Here is a 26518-nt window from a genome sequence, read left to right on the forward strand (position 1 = left end):
TTTTTTTAGTTTAACCATCATTTGTACGGAGTAGTTACCTCTCTGTCTTTTTTGTTTTTTCCCCCCCAAACCCCATCATCAACCGTCTATTATTATTATTAGTATTATCGCCATCCATTATTCTGGTCTTCTGTGAACGTAGTTTCTCCAGGACCCTCCCAAAGTCTCCCGCTCCTCCTTCCCACTTGCCTTTCTTGACTTTCTATTCTCTACACCATTTTTTTATGTTGTAATCAGATTCCATTTCTTTTCCGTTTCAATTCTTCCCCCCCTTCTGCTATCCATTTTCACACCTGGTCTCATCTTGAATTTTTCTTTCTTCTTTATAATTCTTCACCTACCCACTTTTTTAATAGCTGGGTGATGGACCAGCTGATGACTTTGACCCAGGCTTAACTCAGAACTACTTTGAAGACTAGGTAAGCAAGTTATTTACTTTTGCTTGCTTCTGGGGTGCAATTACTCGTCTCCGTTCCACTTGTAATCTTTCAGTTCAATAACAGAGGATCATCCCCTCGCAAAAAATCGGGGTTCAATGTTTTTGGTTTGCAGATACTGCACCTGTAACCCGTTTGATATCTTTGCTTATTTGCTCGCCATACTTACATGTCATAGAATTCCGCGGATTTCATTTGGCATCTCCGTTTGCGGCTGACCTTTACTGCAAAAGACGTACACCTAAATACGAAATCACGAGATGTATGGATCATCTACGGGCCCTCAGACGGGCATTAATACCCCGCGCTCCTCCCAGTCCTTGCGACCTCTCATACTGTCGCATGGTTCGCTGGAGTTTTCTTTCCTCGTGCCAACCTCCCTTCATTTCCAAGCCTCGCAATTGAAAGATACCTTCACAGCCTCGTTACCGGAACCAACGGATGAGCTTGCCCAGGATGACGAGCCTTCTTCGGTAGCGGAACTTGTGGCTCGCTATATTGGCCATGTTGCTACAGAGGTAGAAGAAGGCGAGGATGATGCACATGGGACGAACTTGGAAGTCTTGAAGCTTGCCTTGAATGAATTCGAACGTGCCTTCATGCGTGGCAATGATGTCCATGCGGTTGCCTCGGCCCTTCCTGGAATTACCGCCAAAAAGGCCTCAGTTGTCAAGGCGTACTACGCTGGCAGGGCGGCTGCTGGACGACCCACCAAGCCTTACGATTCTGCGCTCTTCCGTGCTGCTTCAGATGAGAAGGCCAACATTTATACCGTTTTTGGGGGACAAGGCAACATTGAGGAATACTTCGATGAGCTGAGAGAGATCTATACAACCTATCCATCCTTTGTCGACGAGTTAATCGCCTCGTCAGCGCAGTTGCTGCTGTCTCTCTCTCGCGAGCCGGAGGCGAGCAAGTTGTATCCCAAAGGGATGGATATCATCCAATGGCTGCAGGACCCGGACTCGCAGCCCGACACGGATTATCTGGTGTCGGCTCCCGTGAGTCTCCCGTTGATTGGTCTAGTTCAACTAGCACACTTCGTGGTAACTTGCAAAGCCCTGGGCCGTGAGCCTAGTGAGGTTTTGGAAAGGTTTAGCGGAACTACGGGCCACTCTCAAGGGGTCGTCACCGCTGCAGCCATTGCCTCCGCAACCACGTGGGAGAGCTTCGAGAAAGTTGCCAAGGATGCTCTGACTATGCTCTTCTGGATCGGTCTCCGTAGCCAGCAGGCTTACCCTCGCACATCTATTGCTCCATCGGTGTTGCAGGATTCGATCGAAAATGGAGAAGGAACCCCGACCCCCATGCTGTCCATCCGGGACCTCCCAAGGTCTGCTGTTCAGGAGCACATAGACATGACCAATCAACATCTTCCAGAGGATCGCCACATCTCTATCTCGCTCGTCAACAGCGCAAGGAATTTCGTTGTCACTGGTCCTCCGCTTTCGCTTTACGGTCTCAACCTCCGCCTGCGCAAAGTCAAAGCTCCCACAGGCTTGGACCAGAATCGTGTTCCCTTCACACAGCGTAAGGTTCGCTTCGTGAACCGGTTCCTTCCAATCACTGCTCCATTCCACAGCCAGTACTTGTATTCCGCGTATGACCGCATCTTGGAAGACCTGGAAGACCTGGAAATTCCGGCCAAGTCTCTTGCTATACCGGTTTATGGCACCAAAACTGGAGAGGACCTGCGTGAATTTGGTGATGCAAACATTGTTCCTGCGCTCGTGCGCATGATTACCCATGACGCGGTCAACTGGGAGCAGGCAACCGTTTTCCCAAGGGCTACCCACATCGTTGACTTCGGCCCCGGTGGTATCTCTGGTCTCGGCGTGCTTACGAACCGCAATAAGGACGGTACAGGTGTTCGTGTGGTACTTGCTGGGGCCATGGACGGCACCAATGCTGAGGTTGGTTATAAGCCAGAACTGTTTGACCGTGATGAGCATGCTGTGAAGTACGCCATCGACTGGGTCAAGGAGTATGGGCCGCGCCTTGTGAAGAATGCAGCGGGTGAGACGTTTGTGGATACTAAGATGAGCCGATTGTTAGGCATCCCTCCCATCATGGTTGCTGGCATGACTCCCACCACTGTTCCTTGGGATTTCGTGGCTGCAACGATGAATGCGGGTTACCATATCGAACTCGCTGGTGGTGGCTACTACAATGCTAAGACGATGACGGAGGCAGTTTCCAAGATCGAAAAAACTATTCCTCCAGGCCGCGGTATCACCATTAACTTGATTTATGTCAATCCTCGCGCCATGGCATGGCAGATACCGTTGATCGGAAAACTGAGAGCTGACGGTGTTCCTGTGGAGGGTTTGACAATCGGTGCTGGTGTTCCATCAATTGAAGTAGCCAATGAGTACATCGAAACTCTCGGCATTAAGCACATTGCCTTCAAGCCTGGCTCCGTGGACGCTATCCAACAGGTTATCAACATTGCCAAGGCAAACCCTAAGTTCCCCGTCATTCTTCAGTGGACTGGAGGCCGTGGTGGTGGGCATCACTCTTTCGAGGATTTCCATCAGCCCGTCCTACAGATGTATAGCCGTATCAGACGTTGTGAAAACATCGTCCTTGTGGCAGGCAGTGGTTTTGGAGGCTCTGAAGATACATATCCTTACCTTTCTGGAACCTGGTCATCTCGTTTCGGCTACCCTCCGATGCCTTTTGACGGTTGTTTGTTCGGTAGTCGCATAATGATCGCTAAGGAAGCACACACATCGAAGAACGCGAAGAAGGCTATTGCAGATGCCCCTGGCCTTGACGACCAAGATTGGGAGAAGACATACAAGGGCTCTGCAGGTGGCGTAGTGACAGTCCTCTCTGAAATGGGGGAGCCGATCCATAAACTTGCAACAAGAGGCGTTTTGTTCTGGCACGAAATGGACCAAAAGATTTTCAAACTCGACAAGGCAAAACGCGTTCCCGAACTCAAGAAGCAACGCAATTATATAATCAAGAAGCTGAACGATGATTTCCAGAAGGTTTGGTTCGGTCGCAAAGCCTCCGGCGAAACGGCTGACCTCGAAGACATGACGTACGCAGAGGTGGTTCATCGTATGGTGGACCTAATGTACGTCAAACATGAATCCCGGTGGATCGATGGCTCTCTTAAGAAATTGACTGGTGATTTCATTCGCCGCGTCGAGGAGCGTTTCACTACCCTTGGGGGTCAGCCGTCTTTGCTACAGAATTATTCAGAGCTCAACACTCCCTACCCTGCCGTTGATAATATCTTGGCAGCCTATCCTGAAGCGGCAACTCAACTGATTAATGCTCAAGACGTTCAGCATTTCCTTTTACTTTGTCAACGGCGCGGCCAAAAACCAGTCCCTTTTGTTCCTTCTTTGGATGAAAATTTTGAGTATTGGTTCAAGAAAGATTCTCTCTGGCAAAGTGAAGATTTGGAGGCAGTTGTGGATCAAGATGTTGGAAGAACCTGCATTCTGCAAGGGCCAATGGCTGCTAAATTTTCGACTATCACCGACGAGCCTGTCCAAGATATCTTAAATGGCATTCACCAGGGGCATATCAAGAGCCTTCTCGAGGATGTGTACAGTGGCGATGAGACCAAGGTCCCCGTCATCGAATATCTTGGAGGTCGGCTTGACGATTCCGTTGATGAGCCGGAGATTGATGGCCTTACCATCTCTGAAGACGCTAACAAGATTAGCTACCGACTATCGTCTTCCCCTTCCTCCGATTTGCCTGAGCTTGATCGCTGGCTACGTCTCCTTGCAGGCACCTCCTACTCTTGGAGGCATGCGATCTTCCTTGCCGATATCTTCGTTCAGGGTCATCGTTTCCAAACCAACCCATTGAAGCGAGTCGTTGCACCGACTTCGGGCATGTATGTCGAGATGGCCTACCCAAATGATCCTTCTAAAACGGCCATTAGCGTGAGGGAACCTTATCAGTCAGGCAAGCTTGTTAAGACAGTAGAAGTGAAAATGAATGAGAAGAACCAGATCAGCCTTACTCTTTTCGAGGGCAGAACTGCAGAAGGCGGCGTTGTTCCGCTGACATTCTTGTTCACTTATCACCCTGAATCAGGATATGCGCCCATCAGAGAGGTCATGGAAGGACGCAATGATCGTATCAAGGAGTTTTACTACCGCGTCTGGTTTGGAAACAGCGATGTTCCATTCGATACCCCTACGACAGCAACTTTCAATGGTGGTCGTGAGACTATATCGTCACAGGCTGTCGCTGATTTCGTCCATGCTGTCGGCAACACCGGTGAAGCCTTCGTGGATCGCCCTGGAAAGGAAGTCTTTGCTCCTATGGACTTCGCCATCGTCGCTGGCTGGAAAGCCATTACCAAGCCCATCTTCCCTCGTACTATTGACGGGGATTTGCTGAAATTGGTCCACCTTTCTAATGGCTTTAAGATGGTCCCCGGGGCCCAGCCTCTTAAGGTTGGTGATGTTCTAGATACCACAGCCCAGATTAACGCTGTGATCAATCAAGATTCGGGTAAAATGGTAGAGGTCTGCGGTACTATCAAGAGAGATGGCAAACCTATCATGCATGTCACCAGTCAGTTCTTATACCGGGGAGCATACTTGGACTTCGAGAATACTTTCCAGCGTAAAGACGAGGTTCCGATGCAGGTTCACCTTGCGTCGAGCAGGGATGTTGCGATCCTTCGGTCCAAGGAGTGGTTTCGTATTGATGAGCCTGATGTTGAGTTATTGGGTCAGACTTTGACCTTCCGCCTTGAAAGTTTAATTCGATTCAAGAACAAGTCCGTATTCAGCCACGTTCAAACAGTCGGTCAGGTTCTTCTTGAACTCCCTACAAAGGAGATTATTCAAGTTGCGTCTGTAGACTACGAAGCCGGAGATTCTCACGGAAACCCAGTGGTGGATTACCTTCAACGAAACGGGACTTCCATCGAGCAGCCCGTGTACTTCGAAAATCCCATCCCTCTCAGTGGAAAGACGCCTTTGGAGCTGCGTGCTCCAGCTTCTAACGAGACCTATGCTCGCGTCTCAGGCGATTATAATCCGATCCACGTCTCACGAGTCTTCTCCAGCTATGCCAACTTGCCGGGCACTATCACCCATGGCATGTATACGAGTGCCGCTGTTCGTAGCTATGTGGAAACCTGGGCTGCTGAGAATAACATTGGCCGTGTCAGGGGATTCCATGTATCCCTGGTCGGAATGGTTTTGCCCAACGACATGGTAACTGTCAAATTGCAGCATGTTGGTATGATCGCTGGCCGTAAGATCATCAAAGTTGAGGCTAGCAACAAGGAGACAGAGGACAAAGTTCTTCTTGGTGAAGCAGAGGTGGAACAACCTGTTACCTCGTACGTTTTCACTGGACAGGGCTCACAAGAACAAGGAATGGGAATGGAGCTGTATAGCAGCAGCCCTGTTGCTAGAGAAGTTTGGGATCGGGCTGACCGCCACTTCATGGAGAACTATGGTCTTTCCATCATTGATATCGTGAAAAACAATCCCAAGGAACTCACCGTCTATTTTGGTGGCCCCCGCGGCAAAGCCATTCGTCAAAATTACATGTCGATGACCTTTGAGTCTGTTAATGCAGATGGAAGCATCAAGTCTGAGAAAATCTTCAAGGAAGTTGACGAAAATACGACGTCTTACACTTATCGCTCACCGTCCGGATTGCTCTCTGCAACACAATTTACACAACCAGCTTTGACATTGATGGAGAAGGCTAGCTTTGAAGATATGCGTTCCAAGGGCCTGGTCCAAAGAGATAGCAGCTTCGCTGGTCACTCGCTTGGTGAATATTCAGCTCTTGCAGCTCTTGCCGATGTTATGCCTATTGAAAGTCTGGTCTCTGTGGTATTCTATCGCGGGTTGACCATGCAAGTCGCTGTCGAACGCGATGAACAAGGTCGTTCCAACTACTCTATGTGCGCTGTCAATCCAAGCCGAATCTCCAAGACCTTCAATGAACAGGCTTTGCAGTATGTGGTAGAGAATATCTCGGAGCAGACTGGCTGGCTACTAGAGATTGTCAACTACAACGTCGCAAACATGCAATACGTTGCTGCTGGAGATGTGAGTCTACCCTTTCCCGTTTGATTACGAGCAATCTCTCTAACTAAGCTTTCTCCTATATAGCTCCGAGCACTTGACTGTCTTACAAATCTACTCAATTATTTGAAGGCTCAGAACATTGACATTCCCGCTCTCATGCAGAGCATGTCTCTGGAAGATGTCAAGGCCCACCTAGTCAAGATCATCCATGAATGTGTCAAGCAGACCGAGTCTAAACCTAAGCCCATTGCCCTTGAGCGTGGCTTCGCTACTATCCCTCTGAGAGGAATTGACGTTCCCTTCCACAGCACTTTCCTCCGTTCTGGTGTCAAGCCTTTCCGGTCATTCCTGCTAAAGAAGATTAATAAGAACACTATTGATCCCAGCAAGTTGGTTGGAAAGTATATTCCCAATGTCACAGCTCGCCCCTTCGAACTCACCAAAGAATATTTCGAGGATGTCTACAGGCTCACGAATTCACCGCGTATTGCTAACATTTTGGCGAACTGGGAGAAATACGAGGAAGAGAGTGAGAATGTCTCACGCGGTGGCGGTACCACGTCCGCTTGAAAAAATGGCCAGAGAAAGGAAGCTCCTTACACAATTGTTACTTTATAATGCTGTTTGCCTCTCGCCTCTCGTCTCTCTATCTTCGCCCAAGGATGTTTCGGCTTAGCGCTGGGTGTTTAAAACGTCTATCCCAATTCTGCTGTTGAAGTGCTATTTATTCCTCAATCCCCATTTCATAGATAAACTACTTTAGAATGACCTCAATAGATGTTCAATTATCACACTGAAACCTAACGCTGTGCTTACAATGATTGGATGGTTTTGAACTCAACATCTGTGTCAGGGGCTTTCCCAATCAACTCTCCTTCAGCGTCCCGGGTCGTAGCAGTCGATCTTCTTTGCCATAAACTCCCACATCTTTGACAATCGCTATGAACTTTCGGTGATTCTCCTTTGACTCACCAATACGGGGACGGAATATTTTGAGTAAGTCGCTACTGAGTATACCCGAGGGGGGGATAGCAGCATGAATCTCCGCGGGCGTAGGGAAGCTTTGATTTCCAGCGAATACTGGAGTGGAAACGCGAGTTTGCCCTTTGTATATAGCCCAATCAGAACAATGCTACATGGCCAAAAGGGAATTCCCAAACAAGATAAATTAGACTTACCTCTGAAAGACTCAGGGCTGCTAGCACGGCTTCCCGAAAAGCCTTTACCTGTCAGGGGGGTGGGGCTTCCTGCCCTGGATCCCTGGGGAGTCCCACTCTGAGAGACTGCTGGAGGATTAAGCTTGAGTTTTTTAGTTTTACCACTTTCGCTCATCTCCCCGCCGGAACCTGCGCCGCCATCGGCATCGCTCCCGGAACCTGCACCACCAAGAGGTGCGTTTCGAACACGCTTCTTGCCAAGCTACAAAGGGGTTAGCTAACTCTCGAGTAGACCGGGAGGTTCTGTTAGCAAACTTACTGGCATTTGCGATGACGCAACTGGAGACATGTTACGCGAGCTTGGCTGAGGTGTGGGCTGAGAGGACAGGTCCTTACTTTTACCCTTTTTGCGAGACGTGTCTGTCCCACTCGCATCTGACACGTTGGGAGACCCCAACCGTTTCCGCGGTGCAGCTGCCGCGCCTTTCTTCAAAGGATCAGTATGCTTAGGGCGGCCGGATGGCGTATTGTTGCCCTTGGAGGATGCCGTTGCTTCCTTTTTGTTCTTTTCCTCCTCAGCTTTCCGTTCTTCTTCCTTCAATCTTTCAGCCTCGCTGTCATCAGAGCTCTAAAATGGGATGAAAAATATTGTTAGTAACAGCACGAGCGTACGGAATAGGGTGCAGTTCTCACCTCGTCGTCTGAATAAGGATTAACGTCAGATCCACTACTGTAGTCGTAGTTCTTTTCTCGTTTTTGTAATGCTTTTCGAACCTTTTTTCCAAGCACACGACGAGCCTCCTTCTCTTTCTTTTCTCTCAATTCCTCTTGTTCGTAGTCTTTCTCGTCTTTCAGGTCAAAGACATTGGCTTTCAACTGGTCTTGCTTGATTCTCTTCTCCGCTGCCTTTGCTTCCTCGTCCTCGTTGAACAGGTCATCATGCTCTTCATCATCAGCAAATCGATCTTCTTCAAAATCCATTTCATCGGCCTCCAACCCCTCAACTCCAGACGGAGTCCCTTGTTTACCAGCGTATACCTTCCGCTGCTTAGCGAATTGCTCCAATTCCTTTCGTTGAGCTAGTTCTTGTTGCTTCTCCATGAACCACCGTGGATCTTTGACTTTCTTTGCCATGAACTTCTCCGCTTCCTCGATAGTCAAAGCTTTGAATTGATTTTTAGCATTGAATCTATACCATTTTTCCACAGGAATCATCCTCATTTTCCCCGTAGCCTCAAGTATAAATACCGCATGGGTTTCGGACAGAGCAGCTTCATAGTTCCCTACCCATATATTTTTGTTGTCGAAGTCTTCTAGATGCCACGGCAAAGCCTCTTCGTACTTGATTCGCGTCTTCGCCATCTCCTCGGGAGTCATATCTGTCTTGGACACCTGCTGAGTTTTTTGCTTGGGCATGTTCGCTCTCTTCGGGGCAGATCCAGCGGAAGGAGCTATCTGGGCCAGGTTCTCGGCACGTTCCTTCTCACGGGCAGCCTTCCTTGCCTCTAGCTCTTCACGCTCAGCCTCATCCATATGATGACTAGATTCAGACGCTGTTTTCTGCATGCCCTGGCTCTTCTCCAATGCTATCCCATGGGATCGGGCGCGCGGATCGCGACGTTGAAGCCTGACAGGCCTAGTGAACTGGGACTCGTCACGCGGATCGACGGTCTTCTTTGATGCGAATCTAGCAATATGATGTTTCAAGCCTTCCCGCAACGCGCGTTTTGTCGTGACTAAGGGGTAGTCCGTATATGTTTCGGATAATAGTGGGCCACTAAAACCATTGGCGGAGAAATCAGCCCCTGAAGGTGAAGGCTTTCCTCTCTCAGAATGAGGCATAGATAACGGATTGGAAGTAGCTGGTCGCGAAGAAACTGCTTTTGAGACTGGTCCATTTCCGGAGACGGGAATAGCTGGTTTGGGTGCCGGTTTCCTTTTTGGTCGTACTAAAGGATCTGCTGCCTTGGGGCGACGGATTCTCATGGGTGGAGGTCCATTTGAACCTGTCGGAGTTCGCACATTTGGGTCGTTCGTAGGTGTAGCCATGTTACCGGTATGCTTTCAGACACGTGAAGCTCCTTCCGAGATACATGTACCTAGATCGCAAAAGTCCCGCTTGCACGATGCACACATATCAAGGAAAGAGATCGATTTTGGTATTTGACCAAAGACAGAATTGTCTTGGGTACTAAAGGAGTTGTCGAGGAAAGATGAAGATGGCAATGTTGATTGACGGAGTAGCAGCGGAGTGGAGTGGAGTGGTTCAACTGAAATGGACTGATTACTTAGGTAAGCACAGCCACAGAGTATCTAACTAGTTAGTTATCTTTCAATTCGTTTGTGAGATTTACAGTACCACCTGCAGTACGGATTACGTATATACTCTGTACTCCGTATGGTAAGACGGGACTAGTACTACTCTGTAGTATGCCTGGTATATCATTCTCACTCCGCCCAACAGTTCAACTTCCGCCATCCTCCATTCACTTGACCTCTCACTGTAGATCAATTTCACTTAGTCTGAAGGGCAGGTTACAGGTTTCCTCGAAAACAACAAGGACAAGAAGTTACGAAAAGACTGAGAACGAATCTCTTTCCCTTTCACACCATGCTCCTTCCCGCCATCCCGCTATCATTCTTCTCACAGTATCTACACCCATGTTTCCATTTATATCCCACTTCTATCGGTTGACCTTTTCTCCAGCGCCAGAAGACAGTCAGTATTGGCAGTCGCATCGCTCACTTGATGGAAAGTTCCATCTTGTAGTCCCTTCTCTCCATTCCTACTACCAATTATCATCTTGCACTTTCACTAACATCGGCCAATCATGGCCTATGAGATCCCTCAACATTCTGAATCATCAGCTGCACCCATTATGACTGATAAAAGACGCGACCTTGCACATGGGCCTGCTATCGCTACTCCTCTATCCTCAGGAATGGACCACTTACCTTGTCATGTCATTGAGATGCTAAGTCATGCCAGTACGCAACTGTTATCCCAACAGCAGCCATTAATCGCTAGCCACTACGCGAATCATTGCAATATTGAGGTCAGCCCTAGTAGTTCGACTCATCGTCAAAGAGCGTTCTATTCAAAGGGCCATGCTGAGGAGTGCACGACGAATGACAAGGCTAAAACATACCCTGTGCACCACCAATCAGTTCTGGAGACTGCACACGCAAGTAATCCAGCTAGCTATTCCTATTCACATGCCCCTAGGACCCGGTTCGGTGATCAACAGTCTGATCCTTGCAGGCGACTTCAACTTCAGATAAACTATCTGAACTCCCTGGCAGCCCGAGTGCCCTCTTTCGGTTCACTAGCTAGCGAATTTCGCAGCAAGGAAACCCTGCGGATTTTACTGACCAACATCGCCCGCGAAGCGCTTGAACGACATTCCAAGCAGCGTGGCTATACGATTAAAGATAACGCCATTGACCTCAAATGCTTTGGCAGTCTGCGGAATGGCTTTGCATTGCCTGGAGCTCACCTTGACCTACTAATGACCACCCACGGAGAAGTGCTCCCAAGAGATGTAGAAGCAAGGTGTCCTCAAATTTTGTATGAGGCATTTCTTGATGCCGGCTTCGATTCTCGGATGATTCAGAAGGCCAGGGTTTCAATCATCAAATTGTACGAAACCCCTCCCCAAGGACTCTCAAACTCTGTCAAGGTGGAAAGTGGTGGACAGAATAATCATCATTTTCCGAAACAGATTACAAATCCGGAGGCGCTATCTTCGGTAGGCGTTCAGTGTGATATCAACTTTTCTGGGCGCCTGGTACTATACAATACCGAATTACTTCGTTGCTACGCCCTCTGCGACGAAAGGGTCCGTGTTGTCGGCATTTTCGTGAAGATGTGGGCCAAGGCTCGAAAAATCAATAGTCCATACCATGGAACACTCTGTTCGTATGGCTATATTCTCATGGTCATCCACTACTTGATGAACGTCGTAAATCCGCCTTTGGTTCCTAATCTTCAGCTTCTGGGTCGGTTGTCACCTACACACTCTAGCACTACCGGTCCCAACAAGTATGATGTCCATTTTCTCAAGAATGAGACCGAACTTAGGAGGAGAGCCTGGTATAATATGGCTTATGGGAATCAACAATCCGCCGGCGAGCTGCTTCATGGCTTTTTCGCATACTATGGAAGCCAATGCAAAACTACGCCCTCAAGCTCTTTCAACTGGGTCCAAGACATTGTTTCAATTCGCACGCAGGGAGGCATACTTTCCAAGCTAGAGAAAGGTTGGAACACCGCGAGGACTGACGAGCACGGACGCCGGCTCAGGTTCCTCATAGCAATTGAGGACCCCTTCGAACACAACCATAATGTAGGCAGAACTGTCACAGACAAGGGCCTGGAGACTATCAGAGCAGAGTTCTCCCGCGCTCAGATCATCATACGTAGAGTTCAGGAAATTCCAGGAGTCGGGTGGGAATGGAGAACAGACAATGGTCACATAGGTCAGGACCTGCTCGCGGAAGCGGAAGATAGCTCAAACCAGGAACCTTGTGGAACCACCACATTCGCAGGATTGAAAAATCAGCAAGTGTTCCGTACTCGTGGTATGAATTTCTCAAGTGAAATTCGTGCTTATAACAGACTCATATGCCCCTCGGCAGCTGCCCAGAAGCAGCGGACACAGCGCGAGAATTTTCATCGACAGGCTACTCTCGCTGCAAACACGATGCGACGAATGTTGCGTATTGCAGACGGCCAAGGAAGAGGCGCTTCCTACCGGGTGACTCTTGACTCATTGCAATTTCATGGTCCAAATGCAATCCATAAGAAGGACTCGACTGCTCAGGGGCAAATGAATCAATGCGAAACGGATACAGCCAATGTTGAGTTGCTTGCTACGCTTCCTTTCAATGAAAAGCGCCTCTGTTGAAGACCTACTTTAGCTGAGCCATGAATTAGTTGTTCCTTTTGTTATTCTAACATTGAGTTCAATGCCGTTAAGATGGCATGCACTGCCTTCGTTCAAATAGAAAGCCTTCCACTTTGCCAATTAATTCCTAGCAAAAAGCTCTTATTTGATAAAGGAAAGAAGTAAAGGAACTACCAGTATTCACCAACTCAAAAGAGCTCTACCACCTGCTGGTCATCATGTTCCCGCTGTGTACCTCCAGGCTGTCCACCATTTTCTCCCTCCTCGTCCCGCATCAAGACCTGAACCAGCCTGTCGCAAGCTTCTCGAACATCCTCATCATCAACGTTCAGATGACATTCTCGGATGATGGGATAGACCTGTACCTCCCTCATTCTATCTCGCCCTTCCCGAGTTGTTGTTAGCAGTAGTAACGTTTCCAGATGTGTTACAATAATGCTGTTGTCGCTATCCCTCTTTTTGTCTGGGGGTAGCAGCTGAAGGTCTGGTAGCATAGTCAATGTCTCTTCTTCGCCAAACTCTTCCGGGCCTGCTAGCGGCAGCAGTATGTAAGGGAGGAGATTGCCTTCATCTTCAGCGAAAAGGGTGGGGTGGAATGGGATGTCAAACGCGACATTCTTAATTGTTGATGCAACTCCCTTTCTCCGAATCGAGCTTTGATGTTCGGTGAAAACAGTAAGCTTTGTTACAGGCACCACACCATCATACTCCTGGCGCGAAGTAAAATACGCCCGACCTTCCTTAGACTTCGACAAGTCGGCAAACACGTAAGACAGGTAGTCATAGGTGGCGTTTTTGTTGAGGGCGCCCTCGGCACCTTTCACGAAACAATCCATCAGTTGATCCATTGCATTCGGCGAAGTGGACACCGGCTCTGGAACCCTTCGTTTTAGGGTTAGCAGTTTCTTCATTTTCTCCGACTTGATCAAATTGGCGAAAAGCATCGACACATCATCCGCATTCGGCTCCTTGATGTTCTAATGTCGCATTTATTGGTTAGGACATGTGTCGTCCCGCGTCGAGTACGGGGTACTCACCGTCACCTTTGTAAAGAGAGTCTCAAGAAAAGTATCGTCATCCGCAAGGTTGGCCAACACCTCTTGGTCAGCCGAGAGGTTGATGAGCATTGTCAGGGCATTTTTCGCGATCGGCTATTCAGTAAGCGACCTGGCCAGGATTCGACCGGGCGGGCACTAACAGTGTAATCTCGCACCAAAAGCTTCAAATCTCGTACTGGCAGAAGCTGATGGCGTTTGAATAAGTTCGGCTGGGCAGTTGAGAAACCAACGAGGTTTTCACAGGCTAGAATATGTTATTACAAAACATCCGCAAATGGTCGCACGAGGGAAATCGATTCTCCAAGCGGTTCATCGGGTTTATAGAGGGTCCCTATTACCGATCTGTCTGATTTGAGTATTTCCATGATGAAGGAATTCGACAAGCTGAAGTGCAATGAGATATTCGTTAGGCAAGCTGAGCCCAGGCACTGCTGCAGGGTGCAGGGAAACGAACCTCCTCCAACTCGGTGGGCATGTTGAAGGTTACCTAGGTATATAGCTAGCCCAGTGGTAAATTTAATTAAGATGAATACATATATTTTCCTGAATGAAAATATAGATAGACCAGTACTTCGAGTAGTAAGCAGCGTTTGGAGAGTATCAACCCTCTGTCTTTTTTTTTATTTTTTTTTTGTTGGTTCGTGAGCTAATTAATTGTGGGGTTTTCCAGGAGTAGCTCCAATTGGATTCTGATATAGTTATATAATAAAGGTATTTATAATAAATCAGAAAATTACCCCTCACGACGTCACCAAGGCGGGGTTGTATTTTTCTTGCCCTAATTATATTTCTTTTACAAAAAGGAAAGGCAAAAGAGAAAATGACCAAAAGAAGTCTTCTTCTTAAAGAGCTAGTACGTAACTTTGAATGGAACACGTATTAGATGATCAGTGCTCCATCTTAATTACACCAAGTAAGCTTCTGTCCTTCACTTTAATCCGTTCTATGTACATACATAGGATCCCCACACGCACACATCAGTACACTAGATGAAATACGAGTGGGCGGCACGGCGCCTCCGGGAGCATCCTGGGATCTGAGCACTTTTGCCTAATTCTTCTGTACCTGTTACCTGTATTTGTTTGACTGTTGCCCAGGACGAGCAAAATTAAGTCAAGAGGAGATAATCTCTTTATCTATATTATTCACAAATTAGGTATTCCCACCATCTGGTTTTCTCATATATACTTTGCATACATAGTCTGCAACCAAAAGTGCTCCGTTCCAAGATATGAGGCCAGAAACAAGAACGGCCGATAGTGGCTTGCCTAACCTGAATCATATCCATGATTCCCTTATTGAGATAGCATACAAAGCTGGAGAGATCATCATGGGTGCTCTCCCCACTACGGATGGTATTGGATCGAAGAAGAATAGTATGCACAGACCTGGACGGTCAAATATGTGATGGGTAAACCAACTTGACTCACAACTTTAGGTGCGGACCTTGTCACTCAATATGACCGTGCGGTGGAAGAAATGATATCAACAGCGCTGAAGGAGAAGTACCCAGATTATTTGTATGTATATCATCATGCCTTCCACCCCCTCTTCCCATTTAGACTCCCATGAGATTGTCCGCAAAGTCATCGTATATTACCCTGCAGCAGCGATTCGTTCCTTACTCTATCGCTAGGTTCCATGGAGAAGAGACATATGACCCAGGTCATCCCTTGACTACTGCCCCCACTTTTGTGATTGACCCCATCGACGGGACAATTAATTTTGTGCACGGCTTCCCCCATGCATGTGTATCTCTTGGGTTCGCCGTTGACCGGGTTCCCGTGGTTGGTATCGTATACAACCCATTCGATAAGACCCTTTATTCTGCCATTAGTGGCCAAGGGGCGTTCCTAAACCGCAGTGCCAAACTTCCACTCAAGGGAATAGACCTCGAGCCACTACAAGGCCTGCAGAACTCTCTCATCGGTGTTGAATGGGGATCCGATAGAAAGGGGAGGAATTGGGAAACAAAGGTACGAACCTTGGAGAAGCTCGGCCAATCTAAAGATGAGGGCGGTGCAATGGTTCGTTCGATGCGTAGCACGGGTTCGGCTGCACTCAACCTTTGTGCGGTAGCCGCTGGCACTCTTGACTTGTACTGGGAAGGCGGTTGTTGGGCGTGGGATGTGTGCGCTGGCTGGGTTATCCTCACCGAGGCCGGTGGCATAATGGTTGACGGTAATCCTGGCGGGTGGCAGGCTGCCATAGACGGAAGAGTCTACCTTGCTGTCAGAGCTTCTCCAAACCAGATTGGTCAAAGGGAGCTTGTTGAGGAATTCTGGGGAAATATTCAAGGGAGGCTTGAGTATTGACGTATCCATCGTACTGACACAAGCCTACCAGCAATACGGCTGGTCAAAGATTAGGCCTTCTCGTGTAAAAAAAAAAAAAAAAAAAAAAAAAAAAAAAAGGGACAGGAAGAGGGCAGGAGACAAGGTGTGAGGGAGAAAGGGGAAAGTTTCCTAGGATGGGGGTTGAGAAACCAATGAGATATTACTATCCACCAACGAATATACACGGGAGGATGCCCCGTTGTGTCTATGTATGTACATATAATGAACAGAGCTTGAGAGAAATCACAAGAAATAGAGCAGTGAAATAATAAACTAGGCATGATCCAAGACATAAACCTCTACTTGCACGGAGAAACTAGCCAACTTCTTTGAATTGAGATACGCTGGGCCTAGTTTGGTCAGAAGAACCAACCCCGGCGATTCGACTGCCTGGGAGCTCTCGTGCGCAAGTCGAATCATCTCTAGGGGGATCCTCCTGTCCTTGCACTTCCTCACCTAAGCTATTTGTGGGGACTGCGAGTGGCTTTGCCCTTTCTACTCTTTTCGCGGAGTCATCTTCAGATTGGGCCGCAGATGTATACCCAAAGTGAGTATCAACAAGGTGCTTTACCACGGGCCAACCATACGCGTTCGTGAACATTCGTCGAACGATGATATTGTTGTGTGCATCTGGTTCAAGACGAACGAGCACTTTTCGCCACGTTAAGTCTCGATGATAAGCCCTGGCGATCTTCTCTTCGACTTTGAGCCCACTCTCGCTCTCATGTAAGTCATGATGCGTAGATTCATCCGATGAAAATGGCCCTATTTTCGAGGCCTTACTTTGAGAAGATCCAAAGGTTAAGGTTCGTCTCTTGGGAGTTAAGGGAGGAGGTATGTCCTCAGGGTTATAGATCCGGTCATGGAAAATAGTCCGAGGTCTTGAAGTAGGATCAATTATAAATTCAATAGGAGGAAGGGGTGGCATGAGAAGATCACTTGCTGACTCAAAAAGAGTAGTCTTTGGTGGCGCATAAAGCCCATGGTCGTCAGACAGTTGGCTATCGACAAATGATTCATGGGTAGGGGCACAAGGAGACGGCGGCCCCCGTATAACACCACTGGATGCGCCAAGTGTCTGGCTACGTTTAAGCATCTTAGATTGCTTGTGCCCAGAGGATATTTTAACAGCTTCTTTTGGCCGGAATATAGTAAAAAGATTGCTCAAGGGGCCGTAGGTTACAGGTTGGTTGTCAATTGGAGCTGCATCTATCGTCGTATTAGGCCAAATTGAATGTTGGGATTGATCCGATGGCTGACGAGGTATTGGGGTACTGGCAGGTGCCGTAACACTAGGCGAAGATATCTGCGTTGTCGGTATGTGTTTATGGGCTTTGTTGATTTCCTCATCGGTATCTTTCCATTCCGATTCTGTACCAGAACGAGCCGTCCGTGGCGACTTTGAATTTGCGCCGGTCAATTCGGCCCACCCCCATTCAGCCATTGTGCCAACTATCCCATTTTCTCTCCTTGCCTTTTCAACTCGTTCTAGTCCTCTCCAGTCAAGAAACAGGAGACAAGAAGTCCTCAAAGGTACAATCCCATCATTGACTACATTGGAGTAGACTGTACGGTGTTGAAATTTGGCGAGAACTTCATGTGCAGGACCACAGGGAAGGATTCTCAACAAAGGTTTTGATCCGGCATCTGGTTGACCCTGTGATTTGGCGGAATTGCCTTTCCCACCAATTATAGCTTCCCAGCCACCTCTCACTCGAGGAGCTGTCCAGCTGAGTCCTAGGTCCTGGCCCGTTCGACCAACCAGACCTAAGTCTAAGGCAAAGCGGATGTACATAGGGTTTTCATTGCTCAAGCCGAGAAAAGGAGTCGCTAAGGCGATGAAGTTAACGGGCCTAACCACATCAAAGAATTCAGGAGAATGTTTCTGGATATATGCAATGGCATATGTCTGAATGAGACCGCCGAGAGAATGGCCGATAAAGCTGATACTAGTGACTCGATAGGTATGGCCCCCTCCAGTTGACCCTGGTACAGAAGCTGTATGGTCCTTAGGGGACTCCCCCGCCGTGTTCCTCCAGACGGCGAAAGATTTCGGGAGGGTTTTGGCTTTTGCATTGTGACAAGGATTGCAAGGCTGGTCTGGGTGTGTCATTAGCAAGACATACTTGGCAAGACGCTTGCCAAGATACTGAATCCCGCGTTCCGTACGGACTGCATTTCCGGGAAATCCTCTAACAACGACTTGCTCATCGTCGTCATCATCATCATCATCATCGTTGCTTCTCTGTTCGCTTCTATGTTTCCGACGAGCATTATAGGCCTGTTCCTTAGCTTTTCTGGCTGCAGTGTCAATGCTCTCCTTGAGATAAAGCATGTCCGCACCAAGGTTGCTATGTAGGCCGTGAGTCAGAACCACAAGATGTATTTTCTTTCTACACCTGTTGTTCTGCGACTGATCAATTGGCTCGCTAGATCTCGTCGATGTTTCGGCATTGCTTGTTGGACTGGCTTCGTTTAGTCCCTTATCCTTTTCCGCCCTACAGCTTTTGTCGGACGAAGGAAAGGCAGGCGTGTTCCAGAGGCTCGCAGTATCATCTATCTGCAATGTTACAGCTCTGGAATACACTCCATTTGTAGCAAACACTTGCTTGCCTTTTGAATTGGGTAACCAGTGGTCACTTAGTTGAGCTGCTTGAAGCCCAGTGGTTGATGCTGCACCGGACGAAGACAGCTCCACTGATTTTTGGTCGCGGCCTACCAAAAGCTCAAAGTTGACGGATGCAGTGCTCGAAAATATCACTTGGGATAATATCTCTATGATCCACGTTACTTTCTGGTGACTTCGGGGCTCGGTAGAAGCGACCTCTGGTTTTTGACGAAGACGCCGGGGCACGGTGATGACGGCACTCCAACTGCCCCCAGCTTTGAGATAAGGTTCAAACTGCGGAATGCCTTCGGTGGCTTGCTGATCGATTTTGACGTTTGGATCGAATGTGGATGGATAGCAAGACGTATAGAGGGTATATGGGCCATGAAGATAGGCAGCTCGGAGAGGAATTGCAGATGTATTCTTGACCTTTACAAATAATTCCCCTGGGATGGGACTGGCGGTGTCGGCTGCCGGTGTGTACGTTACTGTGTACCTGTTGACAGCAAGGTCAAGGTCAGTATTGCGAACAGGAAGGGCTTGGCCAAGGCTATCATAGTGATGGCAACAGACCTGACAACCTCACCCACACGCACACTGCCCGTCTGGTGAATCAATAGCATTTTGGCGGCTCGCCTTTCATTCATAGAACTAGTACTCCACCCGAAAAGCGAATGAACTCTCGGGTTATCCTCACTGCTGTGGAGCTGTTGTCCTCGATCTGGTATCTGTGAAGCGTGATAAGTTCGAGGGCTGATAAGCATCGATACCAGACGCAGCTGCTCCCATTATAGGACTGGTCAAGATGGCTGTCGGTTGTGGAGGTTTTCTGGGTCACATGCATGAAAGTCTATGGTCTTCAGTAAGTGATACTGGCAGCGCGTCTAGCGTTGGAGGTTATATCAAAGGTCTGCTCAATTGTTGATAGCGAGCGAGGATAATCATAGGGAAGACTGCATGGTACTTCGTACAGAGGTTATCTGTAAGTAGGAACTTAGCAAGTACTCAGTTAGTACAATAGTACGGAGTACATGCGTCTTATTCGAGGTTGCCCCCACTTACCATACTGCCAGGAGCCAATCATGACGAGGAAACCCTGGTACAAAGAAAGTATCTCCTCCGTATTAGTACCAGTACTACTCCGTACGGAGAGGTATTTTCGGCTTGAAATTGGCTGGACTATACTCCGTAGATAATTTACACTCTGAAGGTATATCAATTGTATTCAGTGGGGACAAAGATACACTCAAAGGATACCTAATAAATCAATTCTGCGTACAATTAGAACTTAGCCCACACATGTTATGTATGGTCAGTTTGATCCACTCATCGACCACAACATCCTAAGAATGTTCAATCTGGCACCAGATGAGGCAAGAATCCAAGTATATATTCTGCACATGTAGTACAACCAGTGTGCTAGTTATCTAGAGTAGTCATAGTACAAGACTGAACCGAGCCTATTTTATTACTTAGTTAATCAATAGATATAACAAATCTAGATCAAATGCCTGCAAGACAGAATCAGTGGAAAGACAGGGAAGGTAAAGTATATTATTCAAGGCAAGAGATGTTTGAATTGCTGTCTAATGATAAAGGGGCGAGAGGGGAGGAAGTTCTCGTGCAAACATATATATGCTGAATAGTCAGTAATATTAAACCCCAACGGATGTCAGGATGGTTAATAGACATTCTGGCTCCTTGTATATCTCCATCCAACCATCACACTCGACTGCAATGATTCTGCCGTCAATACACACCCGCCTCCACCTCTCATCCGTCTCCCGGAATACAATCTTAAGTGTCTCAATCTCCGAGTAGAAAACACTCCTATCAAACACATGCTGACCTCCCTGATATGCGGAGGCCATCAACTGCATAGCTTTTTCGGAAGGTACCGGGCCAAAGTGGATTATTCTCAAGCGACCGTCCAGTGCAATAGACTCGGGTGAGATCACGAACTCTCTTTCAAGTCTAGGGACCATCGTTACCAGCACATACATGTGTTCTTTGATCTCCATGGTCTCCGCACATTCGCTGTTAGTCTGATTATCCCATCTGGTGAGACTAATTGTACCAGCATATCTATGGCTCTCGGCACCGCTCGGAGGGAAGAGAAGTTCCTCCGCAACCAATTTAAACCTATCAGCACCGAATTTGCGGTACTCAGTGGTATCACTATCGGCAACCAATGCGGCGTGTATGCCCCAGCTTGCAACAACCGCACCATATACCTTCGGAACTTCATACTTAGTTTTGAGGTTGGAACTTATACTAGACCGAGCACGACCTTCCTCAGTGACATATTGCGCGCCGGGGGAAAACTTGGCACCGAAGGTCGGTAAAGGCCTCGGTCTTCCTCGCAGCAGCTCTTTCAACCAGGATGATGGATATGACGTGAGTCCCAGGGAACTAGCCATTGCATTTCCAGTTCCTGTTGGGACTAAGGCAATGGTGGGCCGGGTGATCGAGTGCCACGGGGTATTATATATCGCGTCGACTACATCGACTATTCCTCCATCCCCTGAGAGGAGGATGATGGTTTGCTGGATACCCGCCTGGGCGCAAGGAAGAAATCGTGAGTTGCATAGTTCGGTGATCGTCTGTGAGGTCCGTGTCTCATGGACGTTGTAATCACATATGCCAAGTTGCGATAGGAAAGGTTGTAGAATATTTTTGTACAAATTCTTGGCAGCCCCTGTTCCCGACGCTGTGGATACGATTATATGGATTTCAGTTTCGTGTGAGCACAAGTGACGAGGGAGTTCTGTGCACAAGTACTGGGAACGCAGTGTGGGCGACAGAGATGTAAGCTGAATACTTTCCAAATACGCCGTATCCTCTGTCTTGATGTCCTCAGGTCTTCTCTGGAGAAACAGCAATTTATAGCCAACTTTAGAACCCACAGTTCCGGCAAGAACACAGACCATGTCATCAATAGGGATTGTTACTTCATTCCATTGGTTATGGCACCGGATATAATTTTCAGTCAGATCAGCACAGAACTGACTTGGATCTGGTGGTTGGGCCATGGATTCTCTTTCTTGCGTTATCGAAGACTAAGAAGTAGGAAGAATACTCTACTTCGCACCTTCGGCTTTTTCTGCCTTCGTTTGTTTCTTTATCTAACACTGTAAATGCCGACCGCTGATAAAATCTAAGATGCTGGGTTCCTGATGGAATCGGTAAAAACAGCAAAATTGTTTAGGATGGAAACACTTAAATAGAAATATTGAATAAAATTACACACTAGGTTCTGCTTACTGTCTGGTGGGGTATTTTTTCTTTGACAACTAGGACCAAGGGGTTACTAAATCTACAATTGGTCAATCGCTAGGTACTCAATACCGTACCTAGCATAATCACTAGGTAGGCTGCTAGCTAGGTAGGCAGCCTTCGCCCTTGGTGGTATCTATAGTAGTCAATATTTCATGACTTTGACTTATAATAACAACGATGAAGCCACATGCCGCCGACAAATTTTAGACGCATGTAATTTACAGGAATGATCAAGACCCCTCCTCATGGATAGGGACATGTTTATCGCTCAGGTTCACCGCAATAAATGTTTTCGGGAGCTTGACTCTGAACAGGAACATTTTGTCAGCACCAGCCCGGGATAGATCGTATACAACACGCTGGATATACTTACGTGTCAAATTTCGCTTTGAGAGTCTCAATAACGTTCTTCCAATCTTGGTGAGCGGTTAGGCTTCGCCTAGGGGCGCAACCGATTGCATGTCTCGAATCGAGCTGTACATCAAGGGGATCAAAGGCATGGCACCCAGGGCTGATCGAGATGCGAATTGAGTAAGAATTCTTCGATGACTCGGCATCCTTAGCTTCATAGAGTTCGAAGCATATTTGAGATAGGTAATCTAACTCGGGGATAGCCCGCCGAGCGATTTTCGTCTGAATACCACCTTCCAGGATGCAGTTCAGGAGGGTGTATATGTGAGACTCCTTTGTGAAATAAAAGAAGGACTTGGCATCTGGCGAGGCTTGAACTTCTTCCAAATCCCTAACAATCTCTTGGAGTAATGGTAAAGATGTCAATAAACCGATCTCCAGCTTTTCCGTATCAGTAATTCCATATTCCTGAGGAGTGACATAGTCAAAAAGAACCTTCGCCAACTTGTACAACTCTCTCAATTTGGATAGCCTGCTATCCAGCTTGGCTTTCTTGGCGCTTGATCCTGGATATAACTTGAAATAGTGATCGTAGGTGTCATCCAAGGCTCTGAAATGCGGCATTGATTCAAATGCATGCATTCGTCGCTTCAGCCCCAACCGATGCACAAACGTTGAACTGTCCGCATGCCCCTCGTCCCTTTCATGATTCGCATCTTCGTTACCTGGCCTGATATCCCCGACAGCAGTGTTTTGCGTCACACCATTCGAATGGGAATAACCTTCACCTTCCGCACCATCGTCGGTGTCCGGGGGCATAAACACCCATTCCAAGAACTGCCGGTTGTGGAGAGCATCAAATTTCATACTATCGTATAGTTCGGAGAGTTTGCTGGGATCAACCTTCTCCGTATCGCAAAATTCGGCGAAGAGCTTCTCCCACCTCTCCTTGAAAAGCATAGGGTCCTCGCCAGTGCACCAACGTCCCTGGATAGAAGCCAATGGAGAAACCTCACCGTGTGTGTTGGAAAGATCATCATTATGGGGGTATGATTCAACCGGAAGGCTCGACGAGCGCTCAAGTCTCCGGAAATTGTGCCTCATAACATCCCGATGAAACTTCATAAGCTCAACAACCGTAGCGAGGACAACTGAGGGCTCTGGGATATTATCTTTGGGCCATGTGAACTGCGAGGGTGCGGACCCTTCTCGCAAAAGAAGCTTCAGCTTCTTTTTCACTTTGTCCATGAGATCTTTCGCGGCGTTCGAATCATCTAAAAGGTCTTTCCGGACCTGTATGAAATCGTCCGGAAGCTCCTTTTGATCAAGGAAAGAGCAGGCCCAGATTTGAGCTATGAGACTCGCTTAGCTCGCTACCTACTAAGCATAAGGATGCGTAGACTTACCGCTAGTACTCACTCTGCGCTCAGAGCTCGTGAATATTCGAACATTATTCAAAGCTTCCTTGTTCATTAATTTCAAGTCATCGCGCATATTAAGACCGAGGTCCTGGGATTGATAGCGGGCTGCATGGGTTGGTTCCCCTCCCCATTTGATTACAAGCTGGAGCTTGTCTAAAATGAGATCGTTCTCTGCAGCAGAAAACCTCGAGAACGTGGCACCGGATATAGAGTCGCTCCGAGTCTGGGTCCTAGTTAGATCTTCATTTCCTCCTGGAGCTTCACCAAGACTAGGGGACACAAGTGTATCCGGGGTGCCCTCAGCAGGCTTCGTTGAAACCGTGGAGGCCTCCTGCTCACGGGATTCTTCTGGTTTCCGCTTACGAAACATCGGCTTTATTTGAACCTTTGTCCCAGGCCAACCGCCTTTCTTCTCTAGGGATGTACGGAGCAGTTTGAGCTTATCCATATCTTCCAGTTCTCGCTCCATTGCCATCTTAACTGCATCAGAAACGCTGGCCAGCGCAGCCTCACCTTTTATGACCACTTCTTCTTGATGCCCCTTCAGGAGATCAATAAAAGGTTGGCTGTGGAAAGTAAACTTGAATTTTTGCTTCGGTGTGCGATCTGCATGCCGGATGACTGCTACCATACCCTTCAGCTTCCACGAGTGTTTGGAAGCTGGGGGTGGAGGAGGGGCGTCATCAATCGAATCTGTTGACGCGACAGATGCATTTGCAGCTTGAGGAATCAAACTTCCTGAGAACGAAAACCGTTCCCGTCCGCTCGGCTTTTTATGGCTATTCCCATTATCTAGCCCTTCAGTGGAAGAGGCAGGCAGCCCTGGAACGGTATTTTCCGAGAGAGCATCGTCGGGGCTCTTGTGACCCGGTGGACTTCCATGGAGCTTAGATGCGCTAGGAGATTTCAACAGAGTCTTCAATGTGTGTCTGTGGGACACAGAGTGCCTCCAGGAATGGTTCGAATCTGGGTGGAAAGATTCGGATTCCAGGCTCCCTTCACGTCTGCGCTTCTCATGTAGGAAAATATCTTTCAGGATACTGGCACATCTGTCATAATAGTCATTGTTATCTTTGACGAAGCTCCAGCCATTAACATCAATCACGTAGCTTCTGTCACCAACACGGAGCATGTCAAAACCACAGATGCGCTGGCCAAACCCGTTCGATATTTTAGAAGCAATTGTTGCCTCGTCCCTGCTTAATTTTGTTATATACCTAAGCTCCTTTCCGTGGGTATTGCGACGGACAAGCCCGTCAACTACTGGTGACTTCCGTGTTTCTGCATGACAGAAGTCTGGGCCGACAGTATAGGCCTTGACGTCCTCGGAATTATCCACCCTCACAAACTGTTCATAAATATAACTGGAACCATTTTCCGTCACTGATCTAGGAATAACCAGGCCTGGATCATATTCAGAACTTTTATTTCCAACCTTTCGGAAGAGCCTCCGGCCGCCGCCACCGTATTGCTGATCATTAGGAAAGTATATGTGAATATTATGATTTTCCCCATTGACCGGTTTTTCAACGAACGGCTTTCTAAATACCTTCCCATCCACGATTAATGAGTCACCATCATCAGACATTGCCACCTCCTTCGTCCTAGAGAGACCTCCCCCGGTGCCGTCCTCGGGACCTTCAAGCTTGACCCCAGTCAGTTGATAGACGTGCTGGGCAAGTTCGGGAGATTCCAGTGTTGGGCCACCATCTCGGTTAACTTCCAACCGCTTGGGTGTAGGAACACTCATGTTGTCCAATATCCTCAGACAAAGTCGCCGATCCCATAGGACCTTCTGCATCGGCAAGTCGTTCACACAAAACGGCTTTCGGAGTTTCGCATATGCAATGGCTTTGTCCAATGGGAACCCGTCTGAAAAGAACGCAATGAGATAGTCACACACGGGCCAGTTCTCTACAGCTTCATCGAGGATGACCTTGTCACCAAAAACAATTACTTCAAATCCGCCCTTAGACTGAAGACGGGTCAGTATGTTTTGGCTAGGTTTGCTGCGAGCTTTGACATCTAGAGCGCAAACTCCAATTTTTCCTAAGCTAGGAGGTGCGGGCTCAACCTCGCTAATGGAACTTGCAGCCGTGCTTCCACTCATTCTTCTTCGTGCTCTGCTAGAAGAACGGGTAGAAGGATGATTGCTGCGCCCTGCAATTTGAGTATCAGACGTGCAGTCGGTTTTGGAGGCCTTGGTCTGGTGGGACTGTATGCCATGTATTCCTCTCAGGGCAACAGACGCTGCATTCTCATGGAGCAAATATGCTGATGATTTATCTGTCTGATCAGGATCAGCACTTGACGACGTGGGAGCTAATCTCGCAATGCTCTCAATACTGCTTTTAGAAGAGTCAACTCCAACAGAACAACTGCTACTACGGTCACAATTCTGATCCATTCAGGAGGAAAGAAAAAGAGAAGAAAAAAGAGTAAAAAAAAGAGAGGGAGGTAAAGTAAATGTTATATACTGTCTGGAGACAACAAGCAATGGTCTCAATAATCGTGAACTCCGATGACGGAACTGAGGGTAGCGGGTGAATTGGAAAGCTTTCTGGAAGGCACACACAATCATGAGAAGAAGAAATGGGATGTAAGAAAGGGGCGGTTGGGTGGCGGAGGAGCGGTTTTTGCAGTGTTTTGCTACTGACCCGTATTAGATTCTATCAAAGCTTCCTTGGAAAGAGAGCCCAGACAAGAATGAAAGGGAAAGAAACAAGTCGTATGTTTATGAAGGTAACTAGAAATTGATCACATTTCTACCTCACTTTTAGATTGAAGGAAGCCATTACCTCTGGCTAAATGTTCTAGAGAGAGGAAGAAGGGCGATATCTATGAAGTACGTCAGAGAATATACGTCACTATCATCCTATTTAATGCTTTGCTGCAAGCGGAGTGTCTTTTTCCTTTCAATGTTTCTTTCTTT

The 26518-nt window shown here is 47.8% G+C and overlaps 8 protein-coding genes across 8 annotated transcripts; 3 read left to right on the forward strand and 5 right to left on the reverse strand.

Annotated features, from left to right (window-relative positions):
• Window positions 1–7224, forward strand: BDV37DRAFT_70012 (tetrafunctional fatty acid synthase subunit FAS1). Its single transcript, XM_032091087.1, has 3 exons — window positions 1–419; window positions 616–6490; window positions 6554–7224. Exons 2-3 carry the CDS (start codon window positions 698–700, stop codon window positions 7037–7039), a joined length of 6279 nt encoding a protein of 2092 aa, XP_031934424.1. The 5' UTR covers window positions 1–419; window positions 616–697; the 3' UTR covers window positions 7040–7224.
• Window positions 7225–7239: 15 nt separating this feature from the next.
• Window positions 7240–10066, reverse strand: BDV37DRAFT_69982 (transcription factor IIF subunit TFG1). The gene is made up of 4 exons (XM_032091086.1): window positions 8320–10066; window positions 7946–8254; window positions 7648–7888; window positions 7240–7573 (listed from the first exon to the last, which is right to left on the reverse strand). Exons 1-4 carry the CDS (start codon window positions 9673–9675, stop codon window positions 7335–7337), a joined length of 2145 nt encoding a protein of 714 aa, XP_031934425.1. The 5' UTR covers window positions 9676–10066; the 3' UTR covers window positions 7240–7334.
• Window positions 10067–10505: 439 nt separating this feature from the next.
• Window positions 10506–12387, forward strand: BDV37DRAFT_277166 (uncharacterized protein; the record flags this gene model as incomplete). Its single annotated transcript, XM_032085695.1, has 2 exons — window positions 10506–12105; window positions 12245–12387. 2 exons carry the CDS (start codon window positions 10506–10508, stop codon window positions 12385–12387), a joined length of 1743 nt encoding a protein of 580 aa, XP_031934426.1.
• Window positions 12301–14259, reverse strand: BDV37DRAFT_69956 (protein HGH1). Its single transcript, XM_032091085.1, has 5 exons — window positions 14046–14259; window positions 13930–13975; window positions 13732–13835; window positions 13571–13684; window positions 12301–13510 (listed from the first exon to the last, which is right to left on the reverse strand). Exons 1-5 carry the CDS (start codon window positions 14064–14066, stop codon window positions 12722–12724), a joined length of 1074 nt encoding a protein of 357 aa, XP_031934427.1. The 5' UTR covers window positions 14067–14259; the 3' UTR covers window positions 12301–12721.
• Window positions 14260–14484: 225 nt separating this feature from the next.
• On the forward strand, window positions 14485–15971 carry BDV37DRAFT_266518 (inositol monophosphatase family protein). The gene is made up of 3 exons (XM_032083930.1): window positions 14485–14967; window positions 15030–15111; window positions 15228–15971. The coding sequence occupies exons 1-3, from the start codon at window positions 14823–14825 to the stop codon at window positions 15904–15906; spliced, it is 906 nt and encodes a 301-aa protein (XP_031934428.1). The 5' UTR covers window positions 14485–14822; the 3' UTR covers window positions 15907–15971.
• Window positions 15972–16243: 272 nt separating this feature from the next.
• Window positions 16244–19158, reverse strand: BDV37DRAFT_289700 (lipase ROG1 family protein; the record flags this gene model as incomplete). The annotated part of the gene is made up of 2 exons (XM_032088531.1): window positions 16244–19031; window positions 19109–19158. The coding sequence occupies 2 exons, from the start codon at window positions 19156–19158 to the stop codon at window positions 16244–16246; spliced, it is 2838 nt and encodes a 945-aa protein (XP_031934429.1).
• A 965-nt stretch (window positions 19159–20123) lies between these two features.
• On the reverse strand, window positions 20124–21715 carry BDV37DRAFT_266524 (diacylglycerol/lipid kinase family protein). The gene has a single exon (XM_032083931.1). It carries the CDS (start codon window positions 21565–21567, stop codon window positions 20191–20193), a length of 1377 nt encoding a protein of 458 aa, XP_031934430.1. The 5' UTR covers window positions 21568–21715; the 3' UTR covers window positions 20124–20190.
• A 147-nt stretch (window positions 21716–21862) lies between these two features.
• BDV37DRAFT_266526 (inositol polyphosphate kinase VIP1) lies at window positions 21863–26423 on the reverse strand. Its single transcript, XM_032083932.1, has 2 exons — window positions 23572–26423; window positions 21863–23517 (listed from the first exon to the last, which is right to left on the reverse strand). The coding sequence occupies exons 1-2, from the start codon at window positions 25991–25993 to the stop codon at window positions 22184–22186; spliced, it is 3756 nt and encodes a 1251-aa protein (XP_031934431.1). The 5' UTR covers window positions 25994–26423; the 3' UTR covers window positions 21863–22183.
• Window positions 26424–26518: the final 95 nt, after the last annotated feature.

The sequence above is a fragment of the Aspergillus pseudonomiae genome (assembly GCF_009193645.1).
Source record: "Aspergillus pseudonomiae strain CBS 119388 unplaced genomic scaffold BDV37scaffold_182, whole genome shotgun sequence".
In the NCBI taxonomy this organism is placed as follows: domain Eukaryota; kingdom Fungi; phylum Ascomycota; class Eurotiomycetes; order Eurotiales; family Aspergillaceae; genus Aspergillus; species Aspergillus pseudonomiae.

Excerpts from the sequence above, each read along its gene's own strand:
- BDV37DRAFT_266524 (XM_032083931.1), bottom strand. The coding sequence starts at position 21,567 with ATGGCCCAACCACCAGATCCAAGTCAGTTCTGTGCTGATCTGACTGAA.
- BDV37DRAFT_69982 (XM_032091086.1), bottom strand. The coding sequence starts at position 9,675 with ATGGCTACACCTACGAACGACCCAAATGTGCGAACTCCGACAGGTTCA. Across the intron at positions 7,889-7,945 it reads TTGCGTCATCGCAAATGCCA|CTTGGCAAGAAGCGTGTTCG; the intron begins GTAAGTTTGCTA and ends ACCCCTTTGTAG. Across the intron at positions 7,574-7,647 it reads CAGCCCTGAGTCTTTCAGAG|GGCAAACTCGCGTTTCCACT; the intron begins GTAAGTCTAATT and ends CTATATACAAAG.
- BDV37DRAFT_70012 (XM_032091087.1), top strand. The coding sequence starts at position 698 with ATGTATGGATCATCTACGGGCCCTCAGACGGGCATTAATACCCCGCGC. Across the intron at positions 6,491-6,553 it reads AATACGTTGCTGCTGGAGAT|CTCCGAGCACTTGACTGTCT; the intron begins GTGAGTCTACCC and ends TCTCCTATATAG.
- BDV37DRAFT_266518 (XM_032083930.1), top strand. The coding sequence starts at position 14,823 with ATGAGGCCAGAAACAAGAACGGCCGATAGTGGCTTGCCTAACCTGAAT. Across the intron at positions 14,968-15,029 it reads TATTGGATCGAAGAAGAATA|GTGCGGACCTTGTCACTCAA; the intron begins GTATGCACAGAC and ends TCACAACTTTAG. Across the intron at positions 15,112-15,227 it reads GAGAAGTACCCAGATTATTT|GTTCCATGGAGAAGAGACAT; the intron begins GTATGTATATCA and ends CTCTATCGCTAG.
- BDV37DRAFT_266526 (XM_032083932.1), bottom strand. The coding sequence starts at position 25,993 with ATGGATCAGAATTGTGACCGTAGTAGCAGTTGTTCTGTTGGAGTTGAC. Across the intron at positions 23,518-23,571 it reads GCGCAGAGTGAGTACTAGCG|CTCAAATCTGGGCCTGCTCT; the intron begins GTAAGTCTACGC and ends CGAGTCTCATAG.
- BDV37DRAFT_69956 (XM_032091085.1), bottom strand. The coding sequence starts at position 14,066 with ATGCCCACCGAGTTGGAGGAG. Across the intron at positions 13,836-13,929 it reads TACTCAAATCAGACAGATCG|CCTGTGAAAACCTCGTTGGT; the intron begins GTAATAGGGACC and ends AACATATTCTAG. Across the intron at positions 13,685-13,731 it reads TTTTGGTGCGAGATTACACT|CCGATCGCGAAAAATGCCCT; the intron begins GTTAGTGCCCGC and ends CTTACTGAATAG.